The sequence below is a fragment of the Lissotriton helveticus genome, chromosome 9 (assembly GCF_964261635.1).
Source record: "Lissotriton helveticus chromosome 9, aLisHel1.1, whole genome shotgun sequence".
Lineage (NCBI taxonomy): Eukaryota > Metazoa > Chordata > Amphibia > Caudata > Salamandridae > Lissotriton > Lissotriton helveticus.
The window spans coordinates 686,285,380-686,305,772 of record NC_136070.1 but is presented as its reverse complement, the minus strand read 5'-3'; the positions used below and the strand labels follow the sequence as shown (position 1 = coordinate 686,305,772).

Here is a 20,393-nt window from a genome sequence, read left to right as displayed (position 1 = left end):
TCCAAAGGGTCTGTTTCCTCTACCATAAAATCCTCTGGTAAATCCGAAACCTCGGCCGGGGAACCGACCCCTTGTCCTCCCGGCCGAACCAAAAACACGTCTCATATCTTTCTGAGCCTTCTGCAAAGAATTAAATGTTCCTACGTACTTTGCCATATCTTTGACAAAATCGTCACCGAACAGCAGTCCATTGCTCTGTTCACCCAACTCCTTGCCAGCCAAATCTGCAAGTTTTGGATCGATCTTGAATAAGATACTCTTTCTCCTCTCCTGACAGAGAGCTGTATTGGCATTCCCTAGCAAACAAATTGCACGTTGTACCCATTGACGCATTTCACTTACGTCAACACCAGTATTGTTACTATGTGCTTCTTCGCACAAATCAAAAATCTTTGTCAAAGGACCCAGAATATCTAGCATTCGATCCTGACAACTTTTCAGGCCTTTGTCCAAGCCTCTTCTAGGGTCTCTTCCCCCTTTGTTATTAATAAATGTCAGCATCTTTTGGTCCAATTCCGGAGTGAATGCCACTTTACTATTTAGGGATGGTCTCGGGCACTCAGACCTCAGTCGAGTCCTTATCTCTTTTGGCATCTCTTTTCTTATCCAATAACGAATATATTTAGCAACATGCTCTACTGGGGACCACTGAGGTGACAATGGATGTTGTATCAGTAAAGGATCAAACATTTGATCCCCTTGAGGGTCAACAAAATCCTCATATTCCAACTTAATCTGGTCTTCTAACTTCCTCCTTTTAACCTTTACTTCTTCTACATCCGAGTCCTCCAAACTTGAGCTACAAGTGAGCTCCACATCCCCACTAGTAGAGCTATTATCGCAAGCCACAGAGCTATGACCTTTTCTTTGTGCCTTTATAGCACTCACTTTGGCCTTTATAGCCGTTTCCTTTTGCTCTCTATTCTCCTTCTCCTTAGATGTCTTTCCTTTAATCACATTTTTTCTCTTCTCCTTTCTCTTAGATGCACCACCAGAAGTACCTGCCACTACTTGCACTTCCTCAGAGGTATAAAAACCATCCTCTTCTCCTGACCTTTGGCTTTTCTCTCCCTCTTTACTTCTCTTCCCAATAGTGCTTTCTATCCTCTCTTCCAAGGAAGCACTAAATTCGCCAAACATCTTTTCCATGTATCCTTTCATTCTTTCCTCGAAACCTAACTCCTCTTTCTCCATTATAAATTATATCTTCCTTAAGAATTCCTAACCAATACTCAAAAATTTTTCACAAATTTAACTCCAATACACTTCTACCTCAACGCGACACACTCCACTTGAACCGACGAACTTCGTCTGACTGAAACTGACAATAATCAGTCAGACGATTAAAACACCCCAAATCATGGCCGAACACTTTCCCATTCTAAAAACCTGACGTTTCCCAAACACACAAAATGGCCGCCTCACGTAACGTAGGTACGGCGGTCCCCACAGTACACACTTCCTAAGTTTCAGCGCGAGTCTCTAATCGCGTCAGAACTTTTGCATCAACATTTCTTCTGATGCGCTCGAGCGTGCCTCCCGTCATGCGACGCCTCCCATATATGAGCTCGAGGACCCACGCGCTTATCAACCGTCAACATCTGAACCAAATAAACGGTAAACTTATTCTTATGTTTAGAAAAACATACGTTTAAATTGTTAATCAAACCATTGTATTATTCTAAATATTTTTAAGATTTACATCCGTTTTTTCTTCCTTTTTCAAACAATCCTTCGTATAAAATAAAATACCCATTAATAACACATTTCCTTTAAATCCTGATTCAAATCATCTTATTCAAAACCCTTATTTATCACTGGGTATAAATATTAATCTAAATCAAATTTATAAACAGCATTTATAAAGAGTACTTATCTTATGTTCGAGCAGCAACAAAAGAGGAAGATGGCTGCTTTACTTGGAGTATTATACATGTTCTAAGTTCTGGAATGTTTTGGTAATATTCTAAGTTCTATAGTGTTGTTGCTGCTGTGTTTGGGCAGGAATAAAAGGGATATGCATAATGTTGGCCTCCGGGCCTTTAAAATAAAACCAGTGCTGATGCCTCAGGCGGAGGACTGCCGGGCTACCCCTTCAGCCCGGCGCCAACATCAAGCTACCAACTGGAGGGACCCCCCGCCCCGAGAGCTAGCAGAGGGAAAGGGAACGAACGCAGCGCTCGCAGCGCCCAGAAGCTGGCAAAATGGTGGCACGCCGGGACGGCGGCGCCTGAGAGGCTTCTGCAGCGCGGCTAGGGGCCTGTGGTGCTTCCCTCCCGCCCCCAAGCACAGGGATGTGGAATTCCTATAGCCCGACGCCCAGGACATATTGTTTGGGGTCAAGGGCAACAAGTTTTAATGTGCATTTTGTCCTTGGGACAAGCAGGCCCAACCCCCTGCAGCACAAACCCTTTGGCTGCCAGTTTGCAGTACCACATTAAGGATCAGGGAAGGGCACTGCCTGCAGTTAAGTTAATATCTGTGCATATGTTAATGCTGTTTAAACTTGTATTCATGGTTAATTAATTGAGAGCCTTTGGTTATTAGGCTGAGCGCTATCGGTAAATGTAAGTTCTGTCTGCACTACTGACAGTGGTTCCAGTATAAAAATGTGGACACACGATTTCAAAGTTTAGCAATATGAGGCTATGCATAATGCTCCCAAAATGCTCTCCGACTAGATGCAAATATTTACAGAAGCTTGAAAGCAAGAGTAATGATTCTTTGCTTTCTACATAAAATGTTCCAAAAAAATGAAAGTAGGAAAACATTTTTTTTGCTAAACTACTGTAAAATTTCAGGTACCATTTCTTTGCAGCATCATTTAGTAACATGTGTTGATGCATGCTAATATTTCCCCAAAATATTCATATCATAAAATCCGTGTAACCAGTTTCAATAAGATTTTGGAAAACATACAAATAAACAAGCATTGGCAAAGCCAGTAGGTCTGAAATGGTGGTCTGCTTTTTAGTTTTGGGAATGTGTGACTTGTTTTGGCATGGTTTTTGTAAAACCTTATTGATGTGAGAGCTGCCGGACCCTCACCATTATAATAAACATTGGCAAAAGCAAAAATTGTTTTTCGTTTCCAAAATGCACACACCTGCCACATTAATTACTGGCACTGAACAAAACTACTTTGTGTCCCGATATGCTCCTTGTGAAAGAGCAGAATGCTGTCACTCACCATGAAGCCAGCCGATACAGAGAGAATTTTAATAAACACAAAAGGTCATGGTTAACGCCAGTCTAAATTATGAGCCCAATTATTAAAGAAAGTCTCAAAAGTGCCCCCTTGGTATATGTCCTTGCATTAAAGGCAGCTATATGGCTATCGTGAATTCACAAGAATTTACAGAAGTAGGGCAAGAAATAGTACTCCTAGAAAATATTTGGGAACTGCATTTTAGCATGAGCAAATATGCATGTGTAGATTTGCTCATGCAAAAACCTGAGTGTTGGCAAGTTTATTTTCCCTCCAACCACTTTTTTCCCAACTCTGGAAGAAGGTTTACATCACACCATTGTCAAGAGTAAATTTCCAACATTTCTCAGTATTGGAAAAGATTAGAGAAAAGTTGTTGAAAACCCTTAAAACATGCAAGTTAGTATGTGTGCAGAGACTCAAAAGACATTCCAATCCTGAAACTATTGTTTACCACTACCTTCAGTCCCAGCATGTAGATCTGCGGAAACGTAGCAACATAAAGGGATTGCTAGTATTCAAACACTACTTTGGTATGATCCCTGGCATATTCATAGGGGCTATACAAGAGCTCTTATATAATGAGATTGCTGCCATAATTTGTCGCCGCACAACATGGCACCAAAGGGACAAGTGGATTTTGTTACAGGACAAGTAGATTTAGGAATCGACCTGCCCCATGGACAAGTAGATATTTTAATAAATTCCACACCCCTGCAAGCAAGATCCAGCACAGGGCTTGGAAGCCCAAGAAGTAAGGCTGGTGGGGGGCGGTCGCTGAGAGGTGGACGCGGCGAGCGCGCCTCACGGCACGGCCAAGATGGTGGCGCCGGGCGGGCGCTGATGGACACGGAGTGAGCGCAGGGAGCCAGTGCGAAGGACTGACGTGTTCCCCCTCTGGCCCCGCACCGGCCACAAGGTACTGTCTAGCGGGACCCACTAGGCGCTAGCAGAGGGAGAGTGAACGCACTGCTGACGGCAGCCGGATTTTGACAAACCGGCGGCGCGCAAAGGCGGAGGCGCCTGAGGAGTTGCTGTGGCGCGGCTTGAGACGTGCAGGGCTTCCCTTCCGGCCCCCTGGGCACGAACCAGACCGAGGAATTGAGGCAAATGCAGCGGAGCTAGCAGGGGATTGCGGAACGACCAGCAGGGAGGGGAGACGGTGCCGGTGCCAGAGGACCTCCCGGGGAACCAAGGAGTGCAACACCGCACTATCACCAGGAAGGATCAAGATGGTGTCCTGTCTCTATAAAGTAATACGGCGGAAAATGCAACAACCGCTAGAGCGCTTGCGAACACAGTGGGAGGAGGACAACGGTAAACCAATACCTGAGAAAGATGGGGACAAAATCATGGAACGCACCCCGAAAGTATCTCGGAATGCGCTCTTCAATTAATTACCTACTATGTGCTGCATAGAGCATATTTAACGCCGGTTCGCATTCGAAGGTATTTTGACACGGACTCTACAGCCTGCCCCAGGTGCGGAGAAAGAAAGGCGCACATACTTCATATGTTCTGGAGCTACCTCATATTGCAAACATTCTGGTGGGAAATCAGACATATAATAAGTGACCTGATTGACAAAGAACTCCCACAGACCCCAGAACATTTCCTCTTAGGGTGGTTCCCTCACATAGCTAGAAACAGGGTGACATGGAAGTTTCAAAACCTTGGCTATATTTTAGCGAAACGGGTGATAGCTGGGAACTGGAAGGCGCCGGGCGAGCCGAGACTCACTACTTGGAGGAGGGAGCTCGAAAGATAGGCGGGGGCGGAAGGGAGACTGTTACTCCGAGAGGCCAGTAAGGGAATAAGCAAGATGGAGAAGGCCAGAGCCTGGGAGGATCTTGTGGGGGAACTAGTGGCAGCAGACGCTAGCTGCGAAGGGAACACTCCTAGGGTGGCAACACCGAACCCAGACGACGGGCAAAAGGAGCAACTCGCCCCGCACACCTGAAGGAAACAGCGAGACAATAGCCGTTTTCTTGGGCCCTTGAACCTGACCACCTCTTTGCACACACTTTCCACATCTTGCCTATTAGCAAGCAACTCAAGGGGGGATAGTTTGTTACGAAAAGGTTATGGATGAAAGTACGCCAAAGACTGAACCAGTATAGGTACAATTGTATAAACTGTTATAGCACAAACGGCAATAAAATATGGTTAAAAAAAAATGTATGGGGCTTGCGGGCACATTCCTAAAACAAGCATTTTGGGGCTCGCATTTGTGTTTCAGCTGTTGGCATTGTAAATGACTGCCTTTTTATTTATGTGTTAGTTTTTAAAACATAAATAAAATGCCTTGCCATTTACAATGCCAATAGCTTAAACTCTCGCAAATGCGAGACCTAGTGCATTGCAAATGCTTGTTACATTTTGGTGCCACTGGTTGGTCAGTTGTCTAGCATACAATTCTCTTCCAGCTGGCTATATTACTTCCTGGTGCACCACACCACAGTCTTCTTAAGTGGCCCTCTCTTAGATAGTCGGTTGTGATACTTACTCACCTAAATGCACTTTTACCGAGTAAGTTCCAGCACACTTTCACTTGTGAGCCATAGCATACGTAGTTTGCTGTTGGACCACTTTTCTAACCACGAATGTGTATTGATATTTGTATTTACAGATTCCTTCAAGACTATATAGTTTACTCTCTGACGTCCTCTACTGTAAGACATAGTTAAGGGATTTTAACTTAGTTTGTTTTGGATGTTCTGTTGTTAGGGTCCCCCCGCCTTTTGTCCTGATGAAATCCAGTGTATGAACTGATGGGTGGGTCGAAACATTGCCTAGTGAGCTTGTTGATTACTAATTCCTTGTGCTGTCAAGAGATTGTACTTGAATCGGGAGTCATTTTGGATTGAATAATTGCACTACATTGTCAATGCATTTGGAATGTTGTTCTTCTTTAGAAACACCCCACAATTTTTGCACCATTGTCACATATTTTCAGTGCGACATTTTTTGGAGCACCTTTTATGTTGTTCTTTCGGTATTTTTACAGTAATTAAAATAATAATAAATAATAATAATAATAAAGAGCTTGTAAAGCGCTCAGTAATGCCATCACGGCATGTCCCCGCGCTGAAAGCTAACAGTGAAACAGCATGAAAGAGATCCTATGATCTATGCAGTGTATAAGTGTGTTTTAAGCAAGGCCCTAAACCGAGCTTCACTACTCTCCAGTCTCATAGCCAAGGGAAGTTTATTCCATTGTTGAGCTGCTTGGAGCACAAATGATCGTCCACCTAATCTGGCCTTCCTAATTCTGGGAACTGTCAGCAGTCCGGCACCCTCCGAGCGGAGGGTCCTAGAAGGTTCATATCGGCTGACTAAATCCTTTAAGTATGCGGGCGACCTATCCCAAACAATTCGATGACAGAAGAGGAGGCACTTGAACCGCACCCGTTTCTTCACAGGCAGCCAATGAAGCGCATCCAGCGCCTTCTGCGAGTTAGCTCTCCTAGGTCTTCTCAACACCAGCCTGGCGGCGGAGTTCTGGATGACTTGTAGGCGGCCCAGGCTGCCCTCGGTTGCCCCTAGGAACAGAATGTTTCCATAGTCCAACCGCGAAGTCACCAATGCCTGTGTTAGTGTCCTTCTGGCCGCTAGGGGTAGTAGGTCTAAGGTTTTATTTAGGGTCTTTAGAACTCCAAAACATTTGCCCACAAGACGCCTTATGTGGCCATCATACGAGAGGGAGGGATTCATCCAGATTCCCAAGTTCTTAGCCTCCTCACAGGGGATAGGAGTAGGACCCAGGCATGAAGGCCACCACTCAGCTGACCAATTTTCGCTTTTTCCCCCCACCACCAGCACCTCTGTTTTAGAGCCATTGAGTTTTAAGCAATGGGAGTCCATCCACTCTCCCAGTGCCTGCATGCAGGCTCTAAAATTGGTCGGGGTGTTGGAGGTGTTCTGTGATAGGGAGATCAGCAGCTGGGTGTCGTCAGCGTACGACACCAATTCCACCCCGAATGATTGTACCACTTTCGCCAGAGAGGCCATATAAAGATTAAAAAGAGTGGGGCTCAAAGCAGAGCCCTGAGGCACTCCCTGGTCTAATGGCATCTCAGCAGAGCGACATGTCCCTTGCTGTACCTGGAAACATCTCTCAAATATGTTTTGATTGATTCAATCGTATGTATTCTTTGCCATAGAAGCATAGGCACATTAAGCTTCTCCCAATGGAATAGTGGTCAGTCAGGCTTTGAACATAAACATCACCTTAAAATGTGTTTATGAGTAGAGGAAACAATATTAGCAGCTAATACAAATGTATATAAATGTTGATTTTGAGCTTCATATTACTTAAGACAAGTTGAAATGTTGTTACCTGATGCACTTTTATTATCAGAGACTGTAAGGTGTTCTCTCATTAACTCAATAGGCAGAAAAGCCTATAACGCTCACAAAATGCACACTTTTGGTCTTCATGCTGCTACAGCATTCTTCATTATCTGAGTGGAACTCACAGTATTGTCTGTCAGTCTCCAATGCCGTAAGGACCTACATAAAATGGAAGCCCCAATGATGCATAAACATTATATATGTTGGTGATGAAAATGTTTAAGTCTAACATGAGATATTTAGATTATCTCACGCAGGAGAAACTCGCTGCCATCTCTGTATGTTGTAGATAATAATAAATGTTTTTGTTTCTTGTAAGTTATGCTTAGCAGGTTCTCAAATACTGAGCGAATCTAAACTGAATACTGGCTAAGTTATTTTACCGTTGCTTACTGGACATTATAAGCAGGACAGGATAAGGCTGGGATAGTAGAAGACACAAAGGAGTTTCCCAGGCATTGGCTGTATTTGTGGATTCCAATATGGAGTTGCACGTACGTTGTCCATTGGAGAGATGTGCATCACAGCCATATCCCACGACCTGTACTTGAGTTTTGAAAATTTGTATATTTCAATGTGTTTATTGTGTTTCACCACTAAACTGCAATTCGGATATTTTGGTGGTCCTCCACATTTCTCAGTAATTATTTTTACCTTTGCAGAGACACTCTGTTGGCCAAGCTGAAAATATACCTCCTGAGTATCCAGGCATTGTCGAGTCAACCGAAGAGTACAAGTTTGTGGAGAGGCTGATCCCACCAACCAGAATCCCTACTCCTCCGAAACATGAGGGTCCGACACCGACAGGCTGGAAACCACCACTAGGTAACTAGACTTGTGGGATAACAGTTCAGAGTCCACTCATAGCCTCGCTTTCAGCTAGGTGGGGCAATTTAGCAACAGAACCTTCCACACATCACCTGTTGCAATATCTACACGTAATGGCACAGGGGGAAACTTGATAAGCTGGTACGCCTCCTCACTCCGCCAACATATTGCAATATCACTGTCCCCCCTGAGGCAATACTGGGAGGAAGACCTAGGTCACCCCCTATCGGAGAAGGAATGGATGGCTATACTAGAAAGTCCTACAAGTGTCCCTCGCAACCAGCGCTTCCGGCAGATCCAATATTTTATCCTCCATCGCGCATACCTCTCCCCTGCCCAGATAAATAAGTTCTTCCACTGGGATGACTCTGTATGCTCCAGGTGTCGTCTGACCAACGCAGACCTCCTACACATGCTCTGGCATTGCCCTGCCCTAGGGGGAATACTGGATAGACTTGGCAGCCACCTTGATCCGCTGCAACAGGCGTGTAGTTCCCTTCCAATGGGAGGTGTATTTATTACATCTCTTCAAGAGAAGCAAGAAACGCAAGGCTACTGCACGGTTCTTAGATTTGGGTTTAATCACTGCAAAGCGCCTGATCACCAAAAGATGGAAAACTCCAGCGGCGCCTCAGGTGCTGGCTTGGCACCATTCTATGCTCAGTTGGGCTAAGGCAGAGGGCATGGCGCTGCAGCGGGAGGTCTTACTGGGACTACCTCTTGCTGCAGATTGGGGAGCTATGGTGATTGAATTGCAGAAGTCAGCCACACCCACAGCAGACACGCAGGAGGAGGCGGAAGTCGCATCATAGCCAAGAGGGTACGCAACTCCCACTAACGGGACGCCATAAAGGGGGCTGCCTTACGCAATCCTTACACGCCATGCCGAAGCACTATGTCTTCATGCACTCCACATGCAGTTGCTTAGCTGTTGCTACACTTCAGGGCCTTGGGTTACCCCCTTTCCCTTAGTTAAGTTATTTTGTCCTCATTTAGTTGTACCCTCCACCCACCGTTAATTGCAATATCACACATAGTACAGCATCACAATATGCAGCGTTTGGGTTCTGCACTCGCTCACACTTCCTCTCAAGTGATCCGATGTTGTGGATAACCTCACTATACCATATCCGACACAGTGCACTCATGCCATCGCTGCTAGGGGCATGTCATATGTTTGCTGCTGTATCCTCACTTGGCAATTGTGGTTATTTGAATATTTTTGTTCTGTACTGTTAAAACATTAATGTCAATGAAGAGATTTAAACAAAAAAAAGGTGGCTGAGTGGTTTTTAACATGCACCAGGGAAAGCAAGTGGGCGGCTGGCAAGTATGGGAATAAATAAAAGCCGGTTGGAGTCAATGATGTTGGTGTGTAAGTCACTGACAAGACTTAAAAACACTGTTGGCTCTAGGATCACACTGTCATTGGAACAGTGACAATGTACACCGAATACAGGGGAATATTAGGCAAATTCGTTTACGCATTTTACTACACAATGGGTTTATCTCCACCAATTCTAAGAATATACTTCCTTGCAAAGTAGAAAGCTGCTACAGGGATCAAAAACATAACCCACTTGTTTTCCCATTTCATAGGCTGTACAGATGGCTTATTGCCTAGATCTATCCTTACTGAGACTCTGTAGGCTCTTACCGCAGACATCCAAGATGCCGGAAATGTTAAACTAGTGCAAGCCTTGCACAATACAGCTATACATCAGACTTGTTATTTCAGCAACATCTGACTACGAAGTACTGCTCTTTGTGTTACACACATTTCACAGGATTGAGATTTAGACATTGTGGTAAATATTGGAGATCATGTCCATGTGTGGTCAAAGTGAAGTCTGGTGATTTTGGTCCAGAAGAGCAGATAGATTATTGATGGAATATGAGGTACTTCTTGAAGAGGTTTGCTCTGAGTTCTTTTGATTTGGACAAGCTTGGTATTTCTGGGAATTTTGTTCCACATTCTTTGGTGCACCACTTTATTACATGTGTCTTCTGATCTAATATTTTGCACTTTTTGGTTATAAGGCAGGTCTTGTGTTTATTTTACTTCTTAAGAGGGTTAGGTGTTCTGCCAGTATGGAGGTGAGCTGGTTGTTAATGCATAAAGGCTGGTGAGGTTTAACTTGAAGATAATGTGAGAAAAGAAGGGTGCAACCATTGCAGAACAATCAGGGTGGGAGTCATGTGGTCATACATCTTTAGACTATTGAAGTAGACAGTGGCATCCAAGATGCTCTTCAGTTGATTATGGTATACTGGCTGGTCTATTGTTGCGACGATCCAAATAGGACCTCTCCCATTTGGACTTTAATACTTGGACAGTAGTTGCAAAGTCCAGCACTGGAATATAATGTTTAATTCTGCACAGAACTGGGTGTTTGAAATGATTTGGTATTAAATGGTTTGAATGAAAGGTCCCGGTTTATTGTATAGATTATGATAAAAATTCAGTGATTATGTACAGCAGATTTAACTCTAAGATCCCTTAGATCATCAAAGCTTGACCCTTAAACAACATAAATAGCAACATCACTTTTATTGTCGTTCTACTGAGTTCTCATCATATGACACCCAGTTCTGATTCAGCCAGTTACTTTTCCATTTAGCTAATGCCTTCTGTTGTATTCTCTTCCTACAATCACTGTCCTATCTGACGGACATAATTACCAAATGTGTCTCTTTGCAGATCCACCTCCAGACCTCCCATACATGGTGAGACGGTCTCGAATGCATAATGTGCCAGTCTACAATGACATATCAACCGGAAACCGGAAAACTACAGTGATCAGGAAAATCGAAGGTGACATTTGGGTAGGTGTAATACTCTTGAGGCAATGGTGTTAAGAACACACGCAGCATGGCGTTTTGTGGAGTTTTGAGTGTTTTGCATGCCCCACAAAATAGTCGATTTTAACAAATTTCCATGTCTTTCCTTTGGCACATGTTTTTCTCTATTTCACTGAATGCAGAAACGATATTGAACTAAGTATGGTTGTTTTGCATAATGCATTCCACGTAAAATGAGCTGCGAGTGCTAGAGCAACCTCTCTCTGTCTTGGAAGGGCAAGACTTAACACACTCTATGATCTCAAATAGGTAGGAGGGATTGCATAGAGGCAGCCACTGTAGGAATAATAAACAGACCTCTGAAAATGATGATAGGCCAACTGGAGGGGGAAGATCTAGACAGGCAGACAGCTGCTCTACTGTTACCCTGTGGGAGGTCAGCCTAGTTGGCTCTTCTTCTGTTGTCTAGACAGATCAATGAGTTTGGTGACGAATGAATTGCTGCAGTTGCAAATATTAAAATATTTCATGCACGTTCGAAGTAAGAAGGACTGTCAACATTGTGTATCAGGGAGAATATAAGAATTATGAAAAAGTAACTAGGCCCATTTGGTGTTTCAGAATGATATTCCCATGCTGTACAATAGAGAGAGCTGGTTGAAACAATCTCTTGATTTAATGTATTTCCCCTTCATGAGAAAGAGTTACAGTAAAATGATGAAATAGAAAGAAAGCCGCTACAGAACACTCCGCAAACAACTTTACAACATCTTCATATCAAGAAAATAAAATTACATTCATTATTAACTGATTTCAAAATATCAACACTGCCTAGCACAACAGTTGGAAACCACATTAAAGTTATACAATTATCTATGACGAGGAAAGGATGGGGGGCAAAGCATGGCCTCGTAGAGTATTGGCAATAAATGACTAAAACAAATACTAAGCCACGTGTGTGGGCATCATGTTTAGAGCTAGCCATGTTGTTAGGAATTAAGCATGACAGAACACAGATTCATACGGAAGGACCTGAAGCACGCTCTGCTCACCCCGTGAGAACTAATTGTATGTTGAGAGGTAGCAAATATGTTGTGGTGTGGAAGCTCATTTACCTAAAGTCACTTCTTGCACTTCCTCCCAAACCCTTTTCTTTGGCTGTTGGTCCCTTTGTACGCAGGAAGTACAAATGGTCATCGTCTTCCATTAAAGATTCTTCCTGAATCTCCTTGAGTCTTGCGACAAGAGACCTCCCAAAAGTATTTTTGAACCAAAAGATGTTCTTTTCCAAACAGAAGAGCATCATATGTTTTAACATATTGGTATGAGCAAGCAACAAGATTGATTTGTTTCGAAAGAAATACATTCATGCATCTACTTCTAATATATAAATATATGTACATATGATCTTAACAATTGTATCTTTGAGTGCTTCACTATTGAAATATTGTGGGAAATAAAATAAAATCAAATATATATATAAATATTTATAAAATACACACACAGAAAATTGAGTTTCTACATGCAGGAGCACCTGAAAGTCTGAATTTCTAACTATCTATCCGTACCTGCACATATGGAACTTTATGCAATCCAAATTTATATCTCTTTATTATTTTCCTTTTATATATTGTGAGAAGTTGGCCTGGTAGATGATGTCCACAGTTCTGTGGGCACCTTTTATCAGTCCAAACAATCCCTTATGGTGGTGGTTGTAAGTCAACCTTATAGACAAGCTATCCTAGGGGTAGCATGGACTAAGCAGCCTTAAAGGCTTAACTCCAAAGGACATGTGAAGCCAGCTGTTTTACCATATGCAGTCCTGTAATATCAAATGAAAGGACACCACACAAGTTATATATTATCAAAATATATGTATTTCTTCTTTAGAATAATCCCCACTACTCTTTATGAGCAATGAAGCACAAGCGTTTAAATAAAAGCACAGTTAAACATAGACAAGTTGCACGTTTTGAATGAGGCCGGTGGCCACTCAAACCATATATCAAAAAAGTGGTATAACAATCACTAATCGATCGGGGGTAAGGCCTAGGGCCTTGTGAATCGCTTGGACTACACTGGACTAACCATAGTTAGGACAGGAGTAGCCCACGGGATTCGGGTGCAGTGCAGAAAGCACAGGCATGCACCAATGCAAAGTCAATGGTGCGTAAAAGTTATCGAGTTACAGTTTTAAGAGTCTTCCAACTGGACTAGAAGGACAAAACTTTAGAGTTAGACACTAGAGGTGTAAACCTCTACAGGAGCATCGGCGTTCAAGTGTTACCTCACCCACAGGAAGCGGGTGCACAGGTGCAAAGATGTGTCGGGTTTCGTCACGAAGATCTAGGGTGCCTGGAGATGAAGATGCTGCAGGCGTCCAGAAGAGAAGTGTCCGGTGCGATCCAAGGGTGGATCGAAGTTGTAGAGTACCTGAAAGCAGAGGGGACAGACTCTGGGTCACTAGCCAGTGACCAGGAAGGAACCAGGCAATGTCGGGCGCAATCAGGTCGATGTCGTGTTGCTTCTCTCCACTGCCACGTGGTCTCTGGGGCACTTGGGATGTCCTGGAGTGAATCACGAGCTGTCCCACGAAGGCTCTCGCTGTCGGCGGTGTCTGCTTCAAAATCGGAGTCAACAGGCCTTGGCAAATGCAACCCACACAGGATTCGAAGATGGCTTAACACTCGGACCAGCAAGGTCTGAGCGGGTGCTCCTTTTCAGGGGAGCTAGTGCTAGTCTGGAGCAACCAGACTAGCTGTTCAAGTTTGAAGGTTCGTCGGTTCTGGGGCCACTAGCTAAGGGGCAAGCGACCGGACCAACGCGTCGAGCAGAAAAATGCAAAAGGGCCCCACGCAGCACTCGTCGAGTGAGGAGGGGTGAGCTTCGGTGCAAAAGCTGCTCGGGGCTGGAGCTTCTCAAACTCCAATGCACAGCTTCGAGGGTACCTCGGGTGCTGCACGGTCAGCGCTTCGTGGTTTATTAAAGATGGCCGCTCCCACGCTTCAGGTCGCCTCCACGGGTCCCAGCTCTGCATGGACTGTGGATCGGGGTGTTGGAAGTCAGGATAGCTGGCTCTTGTCGGTCTCTGTCGCTCGAGTTCCGGCGGGAACTGCAACAAAGCAAACGTCTAGGTGCTGGATGGTGCCTGTTTGCACAGGGTGGTCACTCCTTGACCACAAGGGAGATTCTTCAGTCTTCCACGAGGAGTGGGATGTCGAAGGGTCCAGAGTTTCGTTTCATAAGTTTCAGTCCGGATAATCTGATGTGCATTGGCACTGCTCCCACCTATATTCCAAATCTGGGGGCTGGATTACCTGCTAGGTCCCTCCTATGGGTGGGACCTGGGAAGGGGGTGGTTACACCCCTTTCCCTTTGTCCAGTTTCGCGCCAGGACTGGGGCTGGATGGCCCCAGAACCGGTTTGACTGGAATCTGCCCAGGGACACCTTGTGCGCCCCAGGCAGTGTCTAGTTTCATTCAACCCTCCCTGCTACAATCCACTATCTCCAATCTGGGGTGGTGTGACACCTCCCTGTGACAGGAAACCCTTTGTCCAGGCGTCCTCTGCCGAGTTTCGGTCAGCAGCAGGAGGCCAGACATGTGTCTGTGGCAGCAGCATCCATTTTGTGATGCTGGGGCTCTGGTTAGGATTACCCGCATTTGCAGTAAGTAACATGTCTTCTCCCTCTAGAAGGGTGGAATGCTACCCCCGTCACCAGAACTGGCGAGGGGGTAGTATTCCAAAATGTATGACCCCCAAACACGACATGTTTTGATAAAGCCAAACCAAAGTTAGCATTAACCGCGAGGATTATATATGGTATGGCAGTATCACTGGAACAGCAGTAAGGAAATGGTTCCGAACACTGCAGACAGGCTCAGCTCATGCTAGAGCACCATCTCACATAAAGCCAAGCACTCTGCCTCCAGGATTGTAAAGGCCTGCCATAGGAGTGACTGATAGGTATATATGTGTCCAGATATAGGTTTAGACATGGGTATACTATATCTAAGCAAGGGGTGAGTACACCACCTTGCCCCAGCTGTGTGAACAGTCAGTTGTGTCGATTTAAGTACCAGCCAGGGGTGGCAAAAGATATGCTGCAGCCCCTGGTAGGCCTTGGATGCACCTATGCCCTGTACACCTATAGTGCACTGTACAGGGGCTGACAAGGTGTCCAGTACCAATTTGGTTATGTACCTATAGTACATGGAGTCCATTTAAAGAGAGAGCAAATAGCCTGGGGCCCTGATTAGCAGGATCCCAGGCCAACTAAGTCGAAAACCAGCTAAACACAAGGCAAAAAATCTGGGGTAACCATAGTCAGGTATCCACCTTCCTACATAGCCCCCCCCCCCCCCCAAACGAAAGGAGATAAGGCTATCCTTGACCAGGTAAGCCTATATTGCCTAAGTGGCCATATAAGGAAGTACCTGCACTAGCATGGGTACCCCCTGTCTCATGGTCCACTAAGCAATCCCTCACCATAGGGGTATCAGAGGGTCTCCACCATAGGGAATCACTACCTTTGGTGTGTTTTGGCAAAGTAAAAGGCTGGTGTTGAGATGGAGTACTGAAGTGAGGCTCCACTAATGTAGGGCTCAGCTTCCTCCAATCCTCTTCCACCATGTGTGCCTTTCTTTCCTTGACTGAGTTGCACTGTGCTCTCAGGGTCAACCTCTGGCTGCCTACAGCTGGAGGCGGGGTCCCTTCTGTTGGCTTACTGGAGGGGGAGGTCCTTAACTAGTTGTAAGGGGGATCCCTCAGGAACTTTTAAAGTTTTTACCTTGCTGGGGCTGCTAGCTTTGGTGCCCCTAATCTGCTGATGGGGGTGTTTTATTTGACAGGGGGCCCTTTGGGGCTCACTGACCTCCTTGACCTCTGCAGTCCTGGGCTGGCTGAGGCAGGGTAGAGAGGGGCAGGTTACCTGCTCCAGACTGGGTCCCACCTTGGAAGGGTCCACTGACATCAGGGGCTCTGCCAGGCTATGCCTGACTACCTCTGGGGCAGTTTCTTCACAAGGGGTAAGATCAGTTCCCTGAGGAGGCTGATCCTTTCCTAGTGTCTGGTGGGAGGGAGATTTCTCTTCCTCCTCCATGTTTGTGTGGAGTGATCCATAGTTTCAGGTTTCACAACACATGAATCAGTTTGAGCTTGGGCTGTGGCCATCACAGCCCCACCAACCGTTTCAGGAAGGGACTCAGTTTGGGTATGGGCTGTTACCATAACAGCTCTGCTAACCTGTTCAGGAAGGCATTCTGCTGAAGATGGGGCTGAGTCTTGCACAGCCCTACCAACCTATTTCAGGAAGGACATCTTGGATTGGGGCTGTAGCCATCACAGCCCCACTAACCTTTCCATGGACATTTACCATTTTAGAATGGGTTTCTTGTTCAACCTCAGCCCAGGCTGAGATTTCCAAATCATTCCCAAGTAGACAATCTACAGGCAAGTTTGCTGACACTGCCACTCTCTTTGGGCCAGTGACACCTCCCCAGCTGAGATTTACTACTGCCATGGGATGATTTTTCTGAACTCCATCAATGTTAGTAATCTGATATGTGGCACCAGGTAAAAGTTGTCTTGAGGGGACTAGGTTCTCAGTCACCATAGTGATACTAGCCCCTGTGTCTCTGTAGGCCTCAACTTTTTGACCATTGATGATGGGCTCCTGTCTATACTTGCTCAAAGTGTTTGGGCAATCAGTGAAGTTGGCAAACCCCATGCCATTTTCATAGACAAGAGTATCTGGACTAGGGGACCTGGTTAGGCCAGAATTCACCTGAGCTCCAAAAGTAAACCCACCCAAATTCTTGGGGGTGCTCCCACCACCTGGGGGATTACTGCTGACAGTAACAGGAGGTGTTGGAGCTTTACTTGGAGGTATATTTTCCTTATTGTTATTCCTGGGACAACTGCTGTCAGTTTTCCAGTGGCCAGGCTCTTTACAGACATGGCAATAAGGTTTCTTCTGGTCAGAGGAAGTGTTTTGGGACCCACCCCCACCCTTGGAGTTTTGGGGCCCTGTGGGAGACTTGTCTTTAGATTTATCCCGACCCTTCTCTTGAGCCTTGGAAGTATCCTTCTTTTGGTCATTACCCTGATTCTTAGGCCTAATCCTGGTTCTGACCCATTTGTCTGCCCTCTTACCCAATTCTTGTGGAGATGTCAGATCTGAGTCCACCAGGTGCTGGTGTAAAAGCTGGTTCTGACAATTACTTAGGATCTGCTCCCTCGTAATCAAATTATACAATCCTGTATAGTCATGTAATTTGCTGCCATGTAGCCAACCTTCCAGAGCCTTAGTAGCACCATCTACAAAATCAGTCCAGTCCTGAGTCTGAGCTTTTTGGGTATCTCTGAACAACAACCTGTATTTCTCAGTGGTTAAGCCAAACCCATCAATAAGAGCACTCTTCAGGACAGTGTAATTTTTAGCATCCTCAGATCTAACTGTGAGGAGCTTATCTCTCCCTTTCTCAGAAAAGGAGAGCCACAAGATTGCTGCCCACTGATCTTCAGGAACCTGCTGTACCATGCAGGCTCTCTCAAGAGCAGTTATCCATTTGTGGATATCCTCCCCATCTCTGTAGGGGGGCACAATCTTACTCAGGTTTCTATGATCATAGGACCTGTCCTTATCTCTTGGGATAATGCTGCCACCAGTGGGGATCTCCCCACTTAACTTCTGCTCTCTTGCAAAAGCTAGTCTAGCTTGGGCCAGGGCTAATTCCTCTCTTTCTATTTGGAGATTTGTAGGAAGGTGGATATCTGACTATGGTTACCCCCAAACTTTTTGCCTGGTGTTTAGCTGGTTTTTGACATAGTTGGCCTGGGATCCTGCTATTCAGGGCCCCAGGCTAATTGCTCTCTCCTTAAAATGGACTTCATGTACCTTAGGTGCATAACGAAATTGGAACTGGTTCACCTTATTGGCCCCTGTAACAGTGTACCCAGGTACCCAGGGCATAGGTGCTTCCAAGGCCTACCAGGGGCTGCAGCATGTATTGTGCCACCCCTGGCCTGGCCTCCATATTTGACACAACTGGCTGATCACTCAGCTGGGGTAAGTCGGTGTAACCACCCCTTACTTAGGTGTAGTATGCCTATACCTAACCTAAAATGGACACATATGTTCCTGTCAGTCACTCCTATGGAAGGCCTCATCAATCCTGGAGGCAGAGTGCTTGGAAATATGTGAGATGGTGCTCTGGCATGAGCTGAGCCTGTCTGCAGCTCTCGGAACCATGTCCTTTAGCTGTTCCATGATATTGCCATACCATATACTCTTAAGTGCATCATAATCCTCGCGGTTAAATGCTATCTTAGGTTTGGCTTTATCAAAACATGTCGAGTAAGGTGTCATACGAATTGGAATACTACCCCCTCGCCAGTTCTGGCGACGGGGGTAGCATTCCACCCTTCTAGAGGGACACGACATGTACCTAGCCTGAACCCCGGTTAAAGTTAAACAGAGCCTTAGCATCCCAAAATGGATGCTGCCACCACAGACACAAGTCTGACCTCCTGCTGCTGGGAGTCCTTCCAGCGAGGGCAGCTTGGACAAAGGGTTTCCTGCCTGGGGAGGTGCTAGCACCACTCCAGACAGGATTTTGTGTATTGGGTAGGACAGGGCTGAATAGAATCAGACATGCCTGGGGCACACAAGGTGTCCCTGTGCATAGGCCAGTTCAAACCGGTGCTGGGGCTTTCCAGCCCCAGTCCTGGCGCGAAACTGGACAAAGGAAAGGGGGTGTAACCACCCCCCTTCCTGGTTCCACCCAGAGGAGGGACCTAGTAGGTGATCCGGCCCCCCAGATTCGAATAAGAGTGGGAGCTGTGTCCTGAGACTTCAGATCATCCTGAATCAACTTTAAATAAAGAAGAAGACTGGACTTCGACATTCTGCTGCACAGAAGACGGAAGAGAATCTCCCTTGTGGCCAAGGAGTGACCACCCTGTGAACACAGGCACCAACCAGCAACTCGACGTCTGCTTTGCCGCCGCCGGAGCCCGAGCCCAGAGCCTGACAAGACCCAAACTCCCAGACTTCTCACCGCCCGATCCACAGTCCCTGCAAAGAAGGGACCCGTGGAGGCACCAAGAGACGTGGGACCGGACATCTTGGAAGACCCCCGAGACGCTGACTGCGCAGCATCAGAGGCACCCTCGACGCTGTGCTTTGGGGTTTGAGAAGCCCTAACCTCGAGCAGCCCTTGCACCAAAGATCAGCCCCCCAGCATCTCCACGATCTGCGTGGGGCCCTTTTGCATCGTGCCACTCGACGCGCCTAACCGTCCACTTGCCACGCGGCTAGTGGCCATCTTGGCGACGAAATCTACAACTTTCACTGCGGGTCTGGTTGCTCCAGACTTGCCCTTGCTACTGTGAAAAGGAGCACCCGCTCTGACCTTGCTGGTCCGAGTGACAAGCCTTTCTTGATTCCTGCGTGGCTTGCCTTAGCCAAGGCCTGTTTGCTTCTATCAAGTCGCCGACACCGCCAACAGCGAGAAGCCTGCGTGGGACAGCTCGTGACCGACTCCGGGACGTCTTCGACCCTTCGTGTCCACGTGGCTGCAGAGAGAAGCTACACCTCGACGCCTGTTTGCACCCGCCATCGCCTGGTTCCACTCTGGTTACACGGTAGTCACTGGCTAGTGACTTTGAACATTGTCCCCTCTGCTTTCAGGTATTCACCTCTTCAGATCCACCCTTGGATCCACCGGAACTCTTCACATCGAGCCGCCTGCAGCATCTTCAGCTCCAAGCACCATCGACCTGCGTGACGAAACCCGACACTACTTCGACCCTATGCACCCGCTTCCTGTGGGTGAGGTAACTCAGCTCCGCCGGTGTTCCCACACTGGTACACACCTCTAGTGTCTGTGTCTCAAGTTTCAGCTTTCTAGGTCACTCGGAAGGTTCCTTCCTAACTAACTTTGTACTTTTTACGCACCATTGACATTGCATTGGTAAAGCGTGCACTTTCCGCACTGCTCCCGAGTCCCGCGGGCCTTTCCCGACTTCTTCACTGCTAGTCCCGAACAGCTCCAGCGATTCCCCAGGACCTAGGCCTCTTCACTTTCCCCATAGTGGTTCTTATACCACTATTTTAGTATATGGTTTAGGTGGCCCCTAGGGCTCATCCATATTGTGCAACTTTTGTGTATTTAAACTGTGTTTTGTTTTAACGCATTTG

General features: G+C 46.2%; 1 protein-coding gene across 1 annotated transcript in view; it reads left to right on the top strand.

The window, feature by feature from the left end:
- MRPL49 (mitochondrial ribosomal protein L49) overlaps positions 1 to 20,393 on the top strand; it is a 65,093-nt gene that overhangs the window by 32,465 nt on the left and 12,235 nt on the right. Inside the window, exons 2-3 of the mRNA XM_078660774.1 lie at positions 8,224 to 8,386; positions 11,091 to 11,215. Coding sequence (XP_078516900.1) covers positions 8,224 to 8,386; positions 11,091 to 11,215 — 288 coding nt within the window. The remainder of the gene's footprint in view (positions 1 to 8,223; positions 8,387 to 11,090; positions 11,216 to 20,393) is intronic.